The 17608-nt window shown below is 43.4% G+C and overlaps 1 protein-coding gene across 3 annotated transcripts in view; it reads right to left on the bottom strand.

Moving 5' to 3' along the window:
* dmxl2 (Dmx-like 2) overlaps positions 1–17608 on the bottom strand; it is a 67359-nt gene that overhangs the window by 18558 nt on the left and 31193 nt on the right. For 2 of the 3 annotated variants that reach the window (XM_057327179.1, XM_057327182.1), the window contains exons 23-34: positions 17297–17561; positions 16351–17087; positions 12742–13032; positions 12463–12654; positions 12297–12373; positions 12092–12222; positions 11768–12016; positions 9907–10130; positions 9611–9750; positions 9434–9519; positions 9141–9342; positions 8931–9048 (exon numbers count right to left, since the gene is read on the bottom strand). In XM_057327179.1, the coding sequence (XP_057183162.1) occupies positions 8931–9048; positions 9141–9342; positions 9434–9519; positions 9611–9750; positions 9907–10130; positions 11768–12016; positions 12092–12222; positions 12297–12373; positions 12463–12654; positions 12742–13032; positions 16351–17087; positions 17297–17561 (2712 nt within the window). The remainder of the gene's footprint in view (positions 1–8930; positions 9049–9140; positions 9343–9433; positions 9520–9610; positions 9751–9906; positions 10131–11767; positions 12017–12091; positions 12223–12296; positions 12374–12462; positions 12655–12741; positions 13033–16350; positions 17088–17296; positions 17562–17608) is intronic. The other variant, XM_057327180.1, reaches the window with a different exon arrangement.

The following is a 17608-nucleotide window of genomic DNA, read 5'->3' as shown; positions in this document are numbered from 1 at the left end:
TTGATTCCACCAAAGCAGTAAATAGTTGAAGAACATCAACATTTCGCTCTTCAGCAGCTAGCCTGCCAGACTTCCATATGGCTAGTTTGGCTTGCCCAATAATGAAGTTAGCCACAGTACACTGTCGTATGTGTGCTCGTGAATACTTGCAACCAAAAACAAAAAGTACCTTATTAAAAACAAAACCCAAATCGCCGATTAATCTTTCTAACAAAGTAAATAGCGACACCAGTCTAAAACATTCTGTGAAAACATGAAAAACAGATTCCAGTGCAGGACAGAAAGAGCAACCTGATGAAACATCCGGATTAAACTTGGAAACGTGAGTGTTGGTGGGCAACGCACAATGCATTATCCTCCACTGTAAATCTCCTGACCGTTTAGGAAGAGGACCCTTATATAAAAGCCTCCAAGAAGGAGAGATATCCGAGGAAACAGTAAAAAATTCTCTCCATTTTGTGTCACATCTGTCTTGGATAACATCAAAATAATTAGCTTTAATGCAAATCTGATAGAGGTCTCTTTTTCCAGCAGCCTGGAAATCAACTTCCAGTAGCCTAGCAAATGTCAGTAGTTTCCCGTCACGATCATCTTCTGTAAAAATCCTTGGAGAGACAATAAGCTTGGGGAAGGAAACCCTGGAAGGACCCCCAGACAGAAAACTGCTTACAAACAAGCGGAGAGTTGAAGGAAAAGCTGCTTTCAAACTGCCTACAAACCGCTCAATGGTCCTGACTGACCTAAAACCTATTTGATTACAAATGTCCACCATTGACCTCCATGTTTTCGATGAAATTTCAATTAAATCAGAAACTTTAGTCAACCCTTCTTCCATAAAGGATTTAACAATTGTGTTAAACGTGCAATTATTACCACTTAAAAACGAGTTAAAAAACAGTGGTTCATCAAGGCCGAAATGATGGTTTTCCTGACGAAGCAGCTTAAAACAGACCAGGAGTTTAAAACAGAAGCATAGAAATTTGCATCAGATGAAACACGATCACCATAAAAAGACATTAAAAACAGTTGTCTATCAAGACCGAAACCACCAAAAGTTCTGAGCAAAGTCAGACCGAAAGACACCCATGGTTTGAATTCCACTGGGTAAAGTAGGTTTTGAGCTGTCTTGAGCCTCATGGCTTTCACCTTGGCTGCTAGATCAATCAGCCCCTGACCACCTTCGGCAACCGGCAGGTAAAGAATCGCAGGGGGAAGCCAGTGGTACCCGTCCCACAAAAAATCCACAAAAATCTTCTGCAAACTTTGTAACAACCCTTTTGGTGGGTCCAGAACATTTAGGCGATGCCACAACATAGAGGCTGCTAGGTTATTAACAATAAGCACCCTTCCCCTGTATGATAGCTGAGACAGAATCCATCTCCATCTTTGCAAACGTCCGGACACTTTTTCGACAATATCCTCCCAGTTCTTCTGATTATAATGATCCGTCCCAAGAAAAACTCCCAGCACTTTGAACCCCTTTAAACACAAGGAGCAGTGCTGAGGAAGTACAGGCGGGCCTCTATCTTCCCAGTCACCCAGCAAGAAAGAAGCACTCTTTTGCCAGTTTATCCGAGAGGAGGAGGCTTTCTGGGAGACCTCAAGAGAATCTCTCAAGTTCATAACATCCTCATCTGATCTAATAATGACAGTGACATCATTCAGCGTAAGCACTAAGTCTCACAGTCACTGAATCTGAGGTGAACGGGCACACAGTTGATACACCACAAAGCTTGTTTCTTAGAGCTACCAATAGTGGTTCAATAGCAACAGCATACAAAATTCCTGAGAGACCACACCCTTGTCGTATACCCCTGCTTACTTTAAATGGTCTCGTAAGGGAGTCATTAATTTTTAATATGCTACAAATATCCGTGTACAGCAGTTTGACATAGGCAATAAATGACGGACCAAAACCAAATGCTTTAAGACACTTAAAAAGGAAGTTATGATCAACCCGATCAAAGGCCTTCTCTTGGTCCAAGGAAACAAAACCAATGTCGAGCTTATGTGCTCTGGCAAAAGAGATCATGTCCCGAATCAAAAACAGATTATCAAATATAGTCCATTCCGGGATGCAGTAAGACTGGTCAGTATGAATCACAGAGGAAATATAAAGTTTAATCTTGTTGGTTAAAGCCTTAGAGAATATTTTGTAATCTATTCCGAGTAATGAAACGGGGTGCCAACATCTGATGTCCTCAAGATTGCCTTTCTTGGGTAGTAGGGTGATCACAGCTCTCCGTAGGCTCACCGGTAGTGTACCTCTATTAATACTCTCCATGAATACAGAAAACAAATCCTTTCCAATGACTGGCCAAAGCGTTTGTAAAATTCGGCATTTAATCCATCCAAACCCGGAGCTTTGCCAGATGATAGTTCTTGAGCAGCTAAAGATACCTCATCAAAAGTCAACAGTTTATCAAGCTTAGATTTATCCTCTTTCAAAAGCTGAGGTAAATCCTGAAGGAGCAGGTCAGCCATCTCATCGTCACAAGGTTCAGCCCGATAAAGATCCTCGTAAAAACACAGTGCATGGGATATGATGTCATGTTCATCAGTAACTTTTCCCCCTTCCGGCAATTTCAAACAGTTCAAGATTTTCTTATCCACCGTCTTCCTCTCCAGGTTAAAAAAAAGGATGTTGGGGCATCTATGCTATTAAAATTCAAAAATCTTGCACGAACAAGTGTCTCCTGGGCTCTATCCTCCAATAGGTTGCGCAGCAGGAGCCTATTTCGTACCAAGGCTTCTGCAGTATCCACACGGTCCCCTTCAAAATTGAGTTGTAGGATTTCTTGTTCAATCTGTGCCATCTTCTCGTCAAGGATACTTTTGTTGTATGCAGAATATCTCTGACAAAAAAGTTTAATTTGGACTTTGCCAATGTCCCACCACTGGCTCAGAGACTTATACTGCGTTTTTCTCTCTCTCCAGACCTCCCAGAAAAACGTGAAAGAGTGCACAAAGTTGTGATCTTGCAATAACCTACAATTGAATTTCCAATAAGGGTGTTTAAAGGTGCTCTGTGCAGTGGTGACATTAACAGACAGAAAATGATGATCAGATAAAGCAGTGGGGAAAATGCTGCTATTAAAGAACTTATCTCTTGCAGTTTTCTGCACATAAATTCTATCTAGCCTAGCACCAGATATCATATTGGAGTTCATTCTCAGCCAGGTATATTGTCTAACCTGAGGGAAAGATTCCCTCCAAACATCTACAAGATCATGGTATGTAATCAAAGCCCTAAGCACATCAGCTGATTGACAGTGGGGTTCAGCATGGTTCCTATCTAAAGTGTGATCCAAAGTGCAATTAAAATCTCCAGCAAGAACAATAGTCTTATCATGAAGAACATTACTTAACACAGTCTTTAGCTGCTCAAAAAAAGAAATGCGTTCTGGCCCAGTATTAGGAGCATACACATTAATAAAAGAAAAGTTGACACCATGAATTGTCGCATCCACTCTCATCAGGCGACCAGAAATCATCTCAAAAACATTTATAGGTTGACCTTTAAACTCAGGTGCCATAAGTATCGCAACCCCTGCACTCACCCTGGAGCCATGGCTCAGTATAGCCTGCCCCTTCCACTCACTCAGCCACTGTATCTGGTTATGAACATCAGTGTGTGTTTCCTGAAGAAACACTACACTGATGCTCTATAGCATTACATAATCAAAAAGACTGGTCCGTTTAACAGCATCACGACACCCATTGATGTTAAAAGAGCCAAGTCTCAACGGTGCCATGAAAAATAAAATGAAATAAATACTCAATAATGGCAATACACAGAAGTACGCCTGAAATGAACATGCCGAATTCATTTTTTACCATGTAAATTCAAAGAGCTTCTAACAGTACTTAGCAGCTTCTTAAGACGGTACCGTTTGGGTTTGTCAAGCTCGTCATACGTGGCCTTTTTCATAGCCAAAGTACAGGACGCCAGAAACAGCTTTAAATCGGGAAAATGTGATTGTATTTTGGGTTTGCGATGCCCCTTCGTTGTATCAAGAAAGTTGTTAATTTGCTGTACAGAGTAATATTTGATTTTACCTCCAGAAGCTGATTCCGAATCCATCGCGTCATTTTCAGTGGTCTCAATTTCCTCATATTCATTTTCCAAATCTTCCATTAGCTCCTGAGATGAGATGTCCTCTTGACTTTGTTTAAATAAGTCATCGGTGGTTTTGATATCAGTTTTCCTTTGTTTTTCATTAAGCGCCTCAGTCTTGGGCACAGGCAGCGAGAGCACTTGGCTCACGTCTGCCGGTGGGACAGCGGGGATATGACTCGGCCCAGACGCCTCCTCAGCAGCCTTTAGGCCGTCTTTAGAGGCCACCAGCCCCGGTCTCCCCTCGGGTGAGTCATCCGGCACGGAAAGCGCCCCAGCCGGCTGGGGTTGTGAAGCCACAGCGGCCGCAGCGGCATCCGCGCCCGTCACTCGCTCACTGTTCTCCGCCTCTGCAGCTAGAGCCACATCAGACCCCGCCGGCCTGTCCCGATTCGGGCATGTTTGCCTGATGTGTCCAAATGCACAACAGATAAAACATCTCATAGAATCAGAGCTAATGAATATTGTGTAATCCTTGCTATCAATATTTAGTTTGACCGACAGATTTAAGGGATCGCTCTGAGGATTTAAGATCATGAAAGCCTGACGCCAGAAAGACATAACATGCTTAATTTCGGGGGTTTTGCATCCAAGCGGAATCATTTTCATAGGACTCACTATTTTGCCATACCTCAGGAGTATTTGCTCTAAATGTTCGTTTTTTTACAAACGGGGGAACATTAGATAATACAACTTTTTTTGATGGGCTTGATAAAGGCAAAACGGGTACAAAAGTAACTTTGATTATTAGTCCAGATTCGATTAAATCATCTAGAATTTGACTTTGACTCAGAAAAATTACAATGGCCTTATTCATACGGGAGGCCGATCTGATATGAGCGCCTCCGACCGCCGCACTCACGGCTATCAAACAATCCTCCACAGACACCGCGGCATCGGGCATACATTTGCAACCATGCCCGAGCGTCAGCCGCGAAAAATCTCTCACAACCGACCCCATTACCCCCACACGCTGACCGAAGTCAGTAATGGTTAAACTTATAACCCGACCTACACTAACTGAAAAATCTAAATTCAAAAGGAAAGAGAAAATTCACTTCAACAGCGAGATACTCTCACTCACACCAGACGGCTCCTTCCACTCCTTCACTCCCACATGCTGGGAGGCACTGGCCTCCCAGCATGCACTCGAGAGAGAGAGAGAGAGAGAGAGAGAGAGAGAGAGAAAGAGAGAGAGAGAGAGAGAGAGAGAGAGGGAGAGAGAGAGAGAGAGGGAGGGAGAGAGAGAGAGGGAGAGAGAGAGAGAATGGGGGGGAGTCAGTACTTACAGCTGTGAGTTCTGCTTTTGGTCCCGTCACTTTTATTGTGTGTACTGGCCACACCCCTTTAATGACCTCACCGTGCTTGTGTGCCTCACTTTAAACTTCATTCACACCTTAAATCAGTGGTTCTCAAACTTTTTCTTTTTCCCTTTGTGTAAGGTGCATCGCTTTGCAGCCCCCCAAATAAAGACTTAAAATCTTAAACTTTTACAATTTTAATAAAACCAAAAACATTTTCAGTTATACAATTGTTGGTCTTATTTTTCTGATGTTTGATTGCATAAAATGTATGATACATTTCTCAGGGTTTCTGCAGGTTTCACAAAGTCAAATTTAAGACTTCTTAAGACCTTTTTTAGACCATTATGAATGAAATTTAAGACCTGTATCACAACATAAAAACCACACACACCCAACATTCCCAGATCAATTTCTCGTGATGACAGCGGAACTTGCTGTATTTTAATACAACTAAATGCCCAATAAAGCCGTTGTTGTTCATATTCATTTATATATTTAATGTTTCTGTTGTCAGACATAAAATAATATACATATATTTTTTATTTAAAACAAATGTTTATGTTCATATGTCTAGTCCAGGGGTCGGCAACCTTTGCAACCAAAAGAGCCATTTTGAGACTTCTCCCACCATGCATCCCAGCAAAATATATGCATGTAAGTTAGTAGTTATCCAGTTGGACCACTAGGTGGCAATATAGTGCGATTTTTATTGTACTTAGATGATAAGCAATTTATACATTTTTGTCCCTGGCAAAAAGTGGGAGTGTTGCAATAGGAGAGTAACGTCCCGGTGTTGCACCAGTGTTGCCAAGTCATCTTATTATAAGCGACTTTGGGCTTGTTTTTCTGTAAAGTCGCTTACAAATATTGGTAGTCGCGGGTCGCGTTTTTTTGGGCTTGTTTCTTAAGTGTAGTTGCTTATTTGGGCTTGTTCCCAACTCCATAATAAGTTGTAAAGCAGATATTTTCTAACTTTTATGTTATAAATGTAGGAGTTTGTCTTGCCTGTTCCCTCTGTCCCTCCCCTTTCCCCATACACACAGGAGACAGCAGTTTTTTCCCACCCACATCCTGCTTCTAATTGGCTCTGACCCAGATGGCAACGAGTACTAGCCAATCAGAGGCAGAGCAGGGCAAACTGTTTTTTTCTGGTAACCGGCAGAAACCAGAATTGAAAATACGCGCGATTTACGGTGGACTGTAGGAGAGTTTTTGAAGAACAAATGCCCGGGACCAGTTACATGGGTAGTTACATTCTCATTTCACACAAGTTTTTTTAATGTTTGTTTTTATTATTTATATGGTTTTGTTATTTTCTTGTTTGAATGTGGGCCATCAAGAACGTCTGGATGTAGAACTAAAACATGTTGAATGTTTCAGGATATTTAAGATATTTTCAGATATTTCATAGGTTCAGTTCAGACAAATTGTTATGTTGTTAAATATGTTTAATTTGCACCTTGGTACCTGAAGCAACTTGAAAGATAATGGTGGTGTTATTCTTTATATATATGAGGCCAAAGGGTTATGAGCAGTGTTGCCAGATCTCGCGAAACAAATAAGCTTATGAGTCTTAAGAAAAATGTTTTAGACCAAGCCTCATCCTCACGTGTTCAAATGGTTTTGACTGGAATGGTTTTTAAACCTGTTTAGTTTACTTCATTTTAATTTAATATTTTATTTTATTTTCTAACTCACTCATTTGTTTATCAGAGCAGGAGCCACTTTATTGCTGCACACTAAGATTGTCAATAATTGATCCCGTTTCTGGGTTATAGTTATTTAAAAATGGGATATTCTGCAGTCCCTGCAATAATAAATAAAGAATTTATGAATTCAGGATGATATTTATTTGTGTGTGCAAATTTTAATAAGGTTTACTGTGTAGCCTACATAATGCACTTGGTACATCAGTAGGGTGTTTGATATCCCATCAGTTTTCTAATGTTAAATAATGTTAAAAGGTGGTTTAACTCCCTCTTGTAGTCATTGTCCGGAACCTAGGGGGGTTCCGTAGAAAAAGTCGCTTGTTTTGGGCTTGTTTTCACAGGCTTGGTTGCTTATTTGCCTCGCGAGATCTGGCAACACTGTGTTGCACGCGGTACTTTAGTTAGACTTCAGATTTTTTCTGTGAACTTTTGTTTTGGCGATGAACAGCCACAAGAGACCGTCTACTCCGCATACGGACATCATGCATAAACATCATGAGAAGCGCGCTAGCCAGACAGGATTTAAACTATGCCGGCTAAAGACCTAAAAGTTTGGTTTAAAGACGAAAAACGCACCAAGCAGAATGTTTTCTCACCATTCCATTTCTAACACACGCATATACAGTGCTCGGCGCTGTCTCACATCTGTCAGAGCAGAAATAAAACCGCTGCTCTCTGTATGTTTTTCTGTCATCTCTGGTCGCGCTCATACAGTATGTAGGCTACATTGCATGGCCTTATTTTGAATATTCAAATGAAATGCTTTTCCAGATATTTCTTGAAGAAATCAGGACAGTACTGGTCAAAAGTGGACAAAATAGAGGGATTACAGCAGCAGGTGTAAACGGGTATGTGCCTCTTTCGTCCACTTGTGATCCGATGGACCAAAACGCATCTTATTAGCAGGCATAACCAGGGCCTTATAAAGACTATAATGAGCCGCAGCAGGGGCGCAGAAGAGCCAATTGCTGACCCCTGGTCTAGTCAGTAACAATGACATGCTTGTAAATGATGTTTTGTACTCACTCACAAGTAGCTGCGGTTTGGTCATGAATGTGCCGCTTCTGCCGCTCACTGAACAGAGAAGACGCCAAGAGAGACATTTTTCCACTCACTGAAAGTTAAGGTTTATCCAAAACGACGCTATTCGCTTTTCTGAAGGAAAAAACTCTGTAAACTCAGCACCACTACACGCCGTTGTGTGTATGCGTGCACGCGACGTGGTGTGGTCTGTGACAGTGCTCGTCTGACGCGCACGCATTTTCCAAAACGGACCAGGCATTGTAAGGAAGCCAATGAATGGGAAACACACGACCCTTCGCGATCATGTTCAGGGCAGAGGGGTAGAAGCCTACGATCACGCACTAATGAAGGGAAATGACAAATTGCCCTTATTGTAATCCCTCAAAATGACTGACGGTCTTCAGATTTTTCCGTCACTGGTAAAAAAATCTGTCAATGACGGAGAATTTTCAGTTAACGCGACCTCTGCATTAGAGGTAGCGTTACATGGCCGTAGGGAAATTAAGACCTGTTTAAAATGATTTAAGACATAGAACACAATACTTCAATAAATGTAAGACCTAAAATTTCAAAAAATTCCTAAAAAATTTTTTTAGACATTTTAAGACCCCGCAGAAACCCTGTTTCTATATTTTACGAAATCTGTGGCCCCCGGATCCATTTTGGGGCCCCCCAGTTTGAGAACCACTGCTTTAAATAATCCTGCTCTGGGATTGACTCCGCCCTCTTGGTAACCTCAGCCGTGCATTTGCATAACTCCTCCCCCTGTGTAATTACCTCACTCTGCTTCCTCTTCTTGGTAAAGATGTAGCGAATGAAAGTCTCCTGAAGCACTTCCTGTTTGACCAGGAAGTGCCAGAGACGGCGGGCGGGGAAGGAGGGATGATGCTTCGTCCTGATGAGAAAACACACACATTTATTCTTCAGCGCGCACACACACACACACATACACACCCGTGACACTGAACACGCGTGCCGTTCACTCACTTGAAGGGTGTGTTCTCGGGCTCCAGCATGGCTTTGTGTCGCAGTATAGCCGGTCCTCCGCCGGCACTCAGGTCTGTGGGGTAAGTGTTGATGTAATTGGGTGGAGGTCCGTCAAATTTATTCATGCTCTCCAGTATAATCTGCTCCCAGTTTTCCAGCGTCTTGAGAACGGCGTTTGCCAGCGGAGACGTCACCGGCAGTTCTGAGACGACACGACACACACACAGCAGACAGTGTGACATCTGTTCCGCTCATTTGTGTGTCTGTATGACAAGACTCAAGTGTTAATGTACCTGTGAAGTCCAGTCCTGTGAGGGGCAGGAACGTCTTGACATTATTCACAGCCAGTTTCACCATCGCCAGACGGATCAGACACCAACTACAAACACACAACACACAATGTCACACAGATTCACAGCTCAGATGATTTCTTCTACAGTGTGTGTGTGTGTGTGTGTGTGTGGTCAGACCTGTATGAGTTTGGATTGGAGTGTTCTGTCATCTGTGTGTCAGAGAGGAAGGCATCATCATCATCATCATCTTCATTATCACTAGCACCGCTCTCATCCGAGTCATACAGAGCACCGCTGTCAGACAGAGGGAGGAAGGGCTGCACCGGGACACGCGCACGCACACACACACGCACACACACACACACACACACACACACACACACACACACACACACACACACAGAGTTAACACCAGCGAGCAGTGACTTCACAAACACACCTGAGCCATAAAAACATCACTCATGCGCTCTCACTTTGGCCACAAAATAATCCCACATGCTGAGCTCGGGTGGGATGAACTTCTCTTTGTAGGTGGGACGTGCAACAGGAATGGGCGGAGGCGTGGCCGGAGTCTCTTTAACGGGACGTCCCGGAACCAGCATACGCATGTTAAACCTGCGCCGCTGCCGGTCCACATCCTCAGCGGGGGGCGTCGGGGGAGGGACCGCTGGAGGGAGAGAGAGAGATACCCGTTTATCTAAAAGAGTAAAGAAAGAGCAAAACAGCAGAGCAAATGCATTCAACATTATGTCTTAAAACACACAAACTGATTGAAATAGTGAAATCTAAACACATCTCCATTATTTCATTCAGTATCATTACACGGGCACACACACACGCACGCGCGCGCGCGCACACACACAGCTTTGGTTGACTATCCCCGTGGGGACAGTCCATAGGCGTAATGTTTTTATACTGTACAAACTGTATATTCTATCCCCTAACCCTAACCCTATCCCTAAACCTAAAGATCATAGAACACTTTTTGCATTTTTAGATTTGTAAAAAATATTATTCTGTACAATTTATTAGCTTTTTTGCCCCTGGGGACCTCAATTTTGGTCCCCACGGTGACACGAGTCCCCATGTGTTGGTGTGTATTCAGGTTTAGGTACCCTCCGGGAAATACAAACATGAACACACACGCGCACACACGCACACAAACCTTCCCCAGCATCCTGTTTCACTTCATTAGGTACAACTAAACACAACAACACAATGATGATAATAAAGGGACATGAGATGCAGACGTAACACACATGAGAATGACCGTCACTTTACTATAATGAGTAAATCTAGATAAAAAAAGTAGGGCAGGGCTATGATTTGATTGGCTGATGAACAGGTGGGTGGGGTCAGCTGTGATGTGAACAGCTGACCATAAACATAGACAGAACGTCCAAAAAAAGTCAAATCAATGTTTGACAAGCGCAAGTTTTCACAAAAACACAGTACGGCAGCACCGTTGACCCACAACTACACCCTCAGTACAGCAGATTAATGAGTGAGAGTGGCTACAGCTGAAGTTCCGCCTCTAGTCTGTCATATCAAAATATATATTATTAGAGCTGATAAATTGTCTTAGTCATCCATTCTATTTCTGGCTTTATAGTTTCATGATGAGAGCACACAGAGAGCCGAGAGATCACACACCTCAGTCACATCTACACACGCTCTGTCTGCGTGAACCTGATTTACTCTCTGTCACACTCACATCAAAAAATCATGAATGCAAACCCAAATGTGCGCACACACCACCACCAAACCAAACACACGGTGTGATATTAAATTATGAGATAGAAATAGAGGCAAACAGCACTGCACACACAGAGGCTCTCCACACACTAACAGGGACTGTCATGTGACAGCACAGGAAGTGCATCATGTCCGCATCATTTCCTGTTCCTGTGTGGAGGAAGTGCCTCAATGTTACTTACAGCTGTCCCGCTGTGCTGTTTCCACGAGGACATTACCATGGTCACCAGCCTCAGTGTGAGGCGGACTTTGACTGACGGTCAAGGTCGGGGGTTCAGAGGTTGTGACCTTGACCTCCTCTGACCCCTCAGACCTCGATGCCCTGAGAGCAGCTAACAAAACAAGACATCTGAGGATCAGCACGGTGGTCACAGAGACGCAACATGAAACCTGACACAAAATAAACGAATTCGCCAAAAATGTCCAACAAAAAAGTGAATTTCTTTAAATGAATACCATGATAAAACGATGAAAAATGTATTTGTTAACACGTTCATGTTCTCAATGTAAACAATTGTTGTGAATGTGGACACGGTGTTCTGTTCAAATATGACATTTGGAGCTTGGCCGTAGACTCACCCGGAGTGATGTCAGGTGGCCTCTTGGGTTTGATGATGAGTTTGGCTCCGCCCCCGAACACTGCAGCCCACATGCGGTTGTTGAGAGGATGAGCGGCCAGCCGGAAGAGCTCATTACCGGAGTGTGTGCCCAAGCCGTGAATCAGCAGACTCAGGTACACCGCCACCACCGCCTCACACAACATGACGTTCAGATGCACACGATCATCTCCCTGAGCGCAGGCTAACAGACTGAGCAGAGACGACACACCTGCACACACACACAAAAGTGTCAGTGACTTCCCTTAGTCTTCACTGGAGGTGATTGTTTGTGAATGATGGTTACCTGGCCACTGTGAAGGTGCAGAAGTGGGCGTGGCATGTTCCTCAATACTCTCAGTGCGGAGTCTCCGCCTGTCGCTTAGTAACAGCCCCTGATACACCATCCCTGTGAACTGATTGGTCTCTGACTGACTACTAAACACACACACATCAGCAGAAGAGAGTGAGAGAGTGTGTGTGTGTGTGTGTGTGTGTGCGCGTGCGTGTACCTGTAGCTGTGGCTGTCGCACAGTGATTGGTAGATACAAGCTGACAATGATGCCGCAAGAGTGTGTAGAGCGATCACCTGAACAAGACACACACATATATAAGCAGAGAAACACACACACGCACACACACAGTCAGTCAGTTTTCACTCAAGTGTTTGAGTCTCACCCGGTCGTCCAGTACACCTGGGTGTGGCGGAGCCTCCATCTGTACGATGGTGTAGAGGATGTCATGTATGTGGTTGCTGAGATGCAGGACGGGGTTGGCGATGACGGTTTTGGTGGGTGCGATGCTGGCGGACAGCAGGGGCAGAGTGGTTGGGAGAGGGAGAGGCGACTGAAGTTGCTTCACTGTCATTTCCTGAAAACACGCAAACAAACCTGTTACAAAACACACAGACACAAGCAAACAAGAGCACACAAGAGCCAGATCCAAGCCACAACACACCTGCTGTGATTCCTGCAGGAGGAAGAGCAGCTCCATCCTGACCGACGTCACTCCTCCACCTTTGGCTCCGTGCAGACTGCAGTAACTGAGGAAGACTCTGAGGAGAGCCTGGTTCTTCCTCAGCCAGGCTTTTCTCCGCTCCGCATGAATCTGTTTGGCCTGCAGACGCCGTCGCTCCACCTGATGTCGCTCGTACGCTCCTGCTTCACCCCGAAACTGTGTGTCATCCAGATCAAGAGATCCATCTCCACCCCACTTTTCCAGCTGACCCACAGCCGCCTTCCCCTCAAACTGACATTTCACAACATACACAACACATTCATGACCTCATTTTAACTCGGTATCAGCAACAGATTTTCACAGTGCTAAAAAATGGCATTTTTGTTTTGTTTTTAGTCAAAATATCTAAAAAAAAATTTAAGTCCCAGTGAAATCAAAAATATTTTTTCATGAAATATTGCAGCGTTTATGGTAAAAAAGCTTATCAATGTGGGCCGTTTTCTTTTTAAAATTCGTGTGGCCTCATAATCTTTAGTTAAAATCTGAAAATGCACTTCTGCCTTGAAATGACTATCCGTCTTAAAGGTGTGATGAACTGGGCTTGTTTATTGTTTTATACTGTAGTATGAAGTCTACTTATGAAGTTCGCGTGGTTTTTACATTTAAAATCATCAAGGCTATTTTCTACCCGGGTTTTGAGGCCAGCTCTACAAACGCTCGGTTTGAATGGGCGTGCCGCATTGAAGACTTGGAAGTAAACGCCCACTGCTATGATTGGATAGCAGTTTGCGTAGTAAACTTAGTTGGAGCCTTCTGTGAATTTGGTTAGAGACATATCATTAGGTTACACAATCGCCCTATAAATGACCTCCCCACATCTGTATTTCATGTGGCGCATTCGCACGGGATAAATGAAGCCTGTGATTTTACTCAAATTTACTGACTTATTTCCCGGATGTGATGGCAAGGCTTTGCGTATAGTTTGTATAGCCTATAGTTGTATGGTGTTTAATGATATCCGTACCTGTCAACATTTGAGACCAGTGATCTCAAACCAGACAGAAGATCACTGCGATCGCGGGTCTCCAATGTTACGCAAGTTTCCATGATAAATAAACAAATGGGAGACTCCGGGTAATTTATGGATATGACCCAGCACTCGAAAAAATACCAAAACACTTCAAAACAGCCTCCATTATTTGCAAAGGTTTCACGCAACTTGTGTTACTTCAGTACTGTAGGGCTGCAACTAACAATTATTTTGATAATCAATTAGTTGGACGATTATTTTTCGATTAATCGATTAATCGGATAAAATGTAATTACATCTTTTGCTTATAATAAGTAAATGAGATATGGGAAAAGTATACACAACTGAACTCATTAGCCTTCGCCCAAAATGTTGTGAATGTCTCCATAATTAATACACCTGGTGAGTTGATTCATGTGTGTCATATTAGAAGAAACCGACAATAGTCTCTCCCAAACGTGGGAGCGAGGGGAGGGTCGGCCAAGGAAATAATTTTTTTGTGCCATGAAGTGAGATATTTGTCATTCAAATGTAGTGAAGTACAGTAAAAAGTAAACAGAAAAAGTAATACTTCAGTACAAATACTCAAAAAGTGTACTTAAGTACAGCTCTCAAGTAAATGTACTTCGTTACCCACCTCTGAACTAAATAAACCACCAAATCAGGGTATTTAGCCTATTATGTACTTTGCAAAGTGCAAACGCCACAAATTGGGTTTTACTAATATAATCTTTAATTTTGTCATTTAAAACACCTCTCCCCTTTAAATTTTAAAAATGTGCAGCTTGAAGAGATGCATGCAAAACACGTCTGACTTTAAAACTGCGCACCTCACGCTGCACGGAGAGACGCACGAAACCGAGAGACACGTCTGACTTTAAAACTGCGCAACATGTGCCGCACGGAGAGACACGTCTGACTTTAAAACTGCGTACCTCGCGCTGCACGGAGAGNGAGAGACACGTCTGACTTTAAAACTGCGCAACATGTGCCGCACGGAGAGACACGTCTGACTTTAAAACTGCGTACCTCGCGCTGCACGGAGAGACGCACGCACCGAGAGACACGTCTGACTTTAAAACTACGCAACATGTGCCGCACGGATATGGGATTCCTTTTGTGCCAATAAGAATGAACGCAAACTTTTAAAAAACGAACAAAAATATACAATGAGAAAGAAAAAAAACACTTTGATAATGAAAACAATAAACTCAGTTGCAAGAATGTGACATGATTTCTTAACAATTTTCTAAGTTTCGTTTTTGCAAATAATAGTTTTGAATTCGCTGCTAGATTTTTCATTTGCGCTTTCCGAGTTTTCGTTTACGCTTCTCAATTTTTCGTTCGCCTTTCTGGCACAAAGCTCACGTGTAGGCAAGACTTATGGCCGCTTTACGCTGATTGACTAGTGAGTTTTTGATTGACAGCGAATTTCATTATCAATTATTATCGATTTTATCGATTAGTTGTTGCAGCCCTACAGTACTGTCATGCGCGAACCAGTGGGCGGGGCTAGAGAAGTAGCCGTTGAAATTCTTCTGTGGAGGCGGTGTTCAACCTATCAATGACATTGATAGGTGTATTCCAGGACCTGGCGTTCGCTGGGCCTGGTGTCAATAACAGTTGTAATCTCAGTAACAAGGGCGTTTTCAGTTCTGACACTTACATGATGTTCGCGTGAAGACGATTCCCTCTTATATAACAAAAGCACAGGTTAAAATTGATGTCTTAATTCATCGCTCCTTTAAAGCTAAAATACACTACAAGACTTTTGCCCAGATTTTCAGTCTTGACTTGTTGCATAAAGTCTGTGTTTCTATCTGAAACTTTCAAAAAGTCTGCAAGTGTATGATGTCTAGTTAAAAGTCTTGTAGTGTATTCCAGCCATTAGATGACGTATGTTAGACGACTTGGCCGGAGCAACTGTTAACTCCTCCCCTTCAACTGTCAGTCTACTGCCAGTTCCATTTCAAAATGCAACAGCTGTTTTTATATATCCAATCAATTCGCAGTGAAAAAACAAGCCACGCCCACTAATTTTCTCCTTTGAAATTCCTTTTCACTCGGAAATGCGTCAGAATACAGTAAGTAAAAACGATCGCGGTTCATGGGGACTTTAAATCAAGATACATTTACTTGACAAGAAAAGTGACCCAAGATATTTAGTCTTGTTTTTATGAAAAATAATATAAGAATTAGGGAAGTTTATGGTAAAAACATAAACGTCACGTTTCTTGTCAAGAAAGTGCATCTTGATTTAAGAGTGTTTCGATATTTGTACTGGAAACAAGACAAAAAAGCATTTTTAGCAGTGCATTTAGTCTTTACACGTATAAAATCTTGCCAGTAGAGTGACCGCTTCAACATCCATGTGTCACAAGTGTCAGATGATTTTATTTCCGCAAATAACTTCTGAATAAACGTGACGTTTGTCCGTCTCATTATTTGTCTACACAGAAATATTCCCATCATGCCATAAAATGGTAGCTTCATTTGTATCAAAACGAGTAAATAATACATTTAGATTTGGAGACTCATGCACCGATGTTTCAAAAATGTTTCTACAATATCAAACAAACCTTGTAGTTGCAGATGTGATGCATGGCTTCGATCTCTTTCTCCAGCCAGTTATAGAGCTGAAAACGCAGCTTTCCTCCATCCACCTCGTATCCCGTGGCCAGAGTCCTCAGTTCTGTCATGAGGATCTTCAGACAGGCTCTGAACTTCAGCTGTTCTGCGATCACGTCCACCTCCGACTCGCCCGCCGAGTCTTCATGCTGCAGGCCCGAGGCTTTTTTAACTTCCTCTTCCTCTGGCTTCTTCATCATCAGCCCGCCCTCCTCATCCTCATCGTCCTCTTCATGGTTCCCCCAGTCCAGCTGCAGACCGTCATCCTCCACTTTAACCAGCGGTTGACTCCAGTCCAGACCGGTGGACGAGTCCGCTCCCCAGGCCGGAGCGCTCCAGTCCGCTTCTGCAGGCTTGCTTCCGTTCTCCTGCGGCTGCCCACCGCTGACGTTAGCAACGGACGAGCCTTTACTCAGAGAAGACGCTTTCTTGGTGACATTGGGGATCTTGGATAGGACCTCGAGGGCCAGGAGCGGGCAGCCCACTTTAAAGTGAGCATTAGCAGTGGTGAAGAAGAGCTTGCGCTCGATCAGGTTGATCTTGTAGGCGCTGCTGCGTTCAGATGTCGGAGCGACCGCCGCGAGAGACGACTCGGGCATGGCCAGATGCCGGCGAATGATAAGAGGATGTGTGCGTAAGTAGTTGTAGAAACTGAACACGACGGGGTTGCAAGATTTTATCAAGACATCTGAAAGACAGAGAAACCACAAACTCAATCATACACAGACAGGACTGAGGTAAAGATATAAATATGACTGTATGGCCAGTTTTGTTGTGTGAAGAACAGTAAGCTGAACTCGAAATTCTTAGCAGTGACAGCACAGTTTTAACAGCAAGAGAGTGTGACGTTAAGTCATTTTCCATTTATTATTTGACATTTGAGTTTATAAATCTCACCGGGGTTCTCATCGTCTTCTTTATAGATCTGCTCCAGCAGTGTGTCCAGAGCTCTGGTGTAATCCTTCATGATCCAGTAAGCGATGCTCCTCAGGAACGGGTCGGGATGGAGTCTGGTGCAGGAGAAACCGCTGCCGTCTCGGTTACAGCCCAGAACTTTCTCATACAGGATTCCTTTACAGGTGGACGAGCTCTCGTAATCCTCCTCATATAGACGAGCCACTATCATCGCAAGCTGAATGTCCTCCATCTTCTCCAGACACACCTACAGGACATGACAGACAGGCTCAGAAATCGTATCAAGTATAAAGA

This window comes from Triplophysa rosa, unplaced genomic scaffold (genome assembly GCF_024868665.1).
Source record: "Triplophysa rosa unplaced genomic scaffold, Trosa_1v2 scaffold181_ERROPOS110053, whole genome shotgun sequence".
NCBI lineage: Eukaryota > Metazoa > Chordata > Actinopteri > Cypriniformes > Nemacheilidae > Triplophysa > Triplophysa rosa.
Note: the sequence above shows the minus strand (reverse complement) of the source record. Positions and strands in the feature narration are given on the sequence as shown.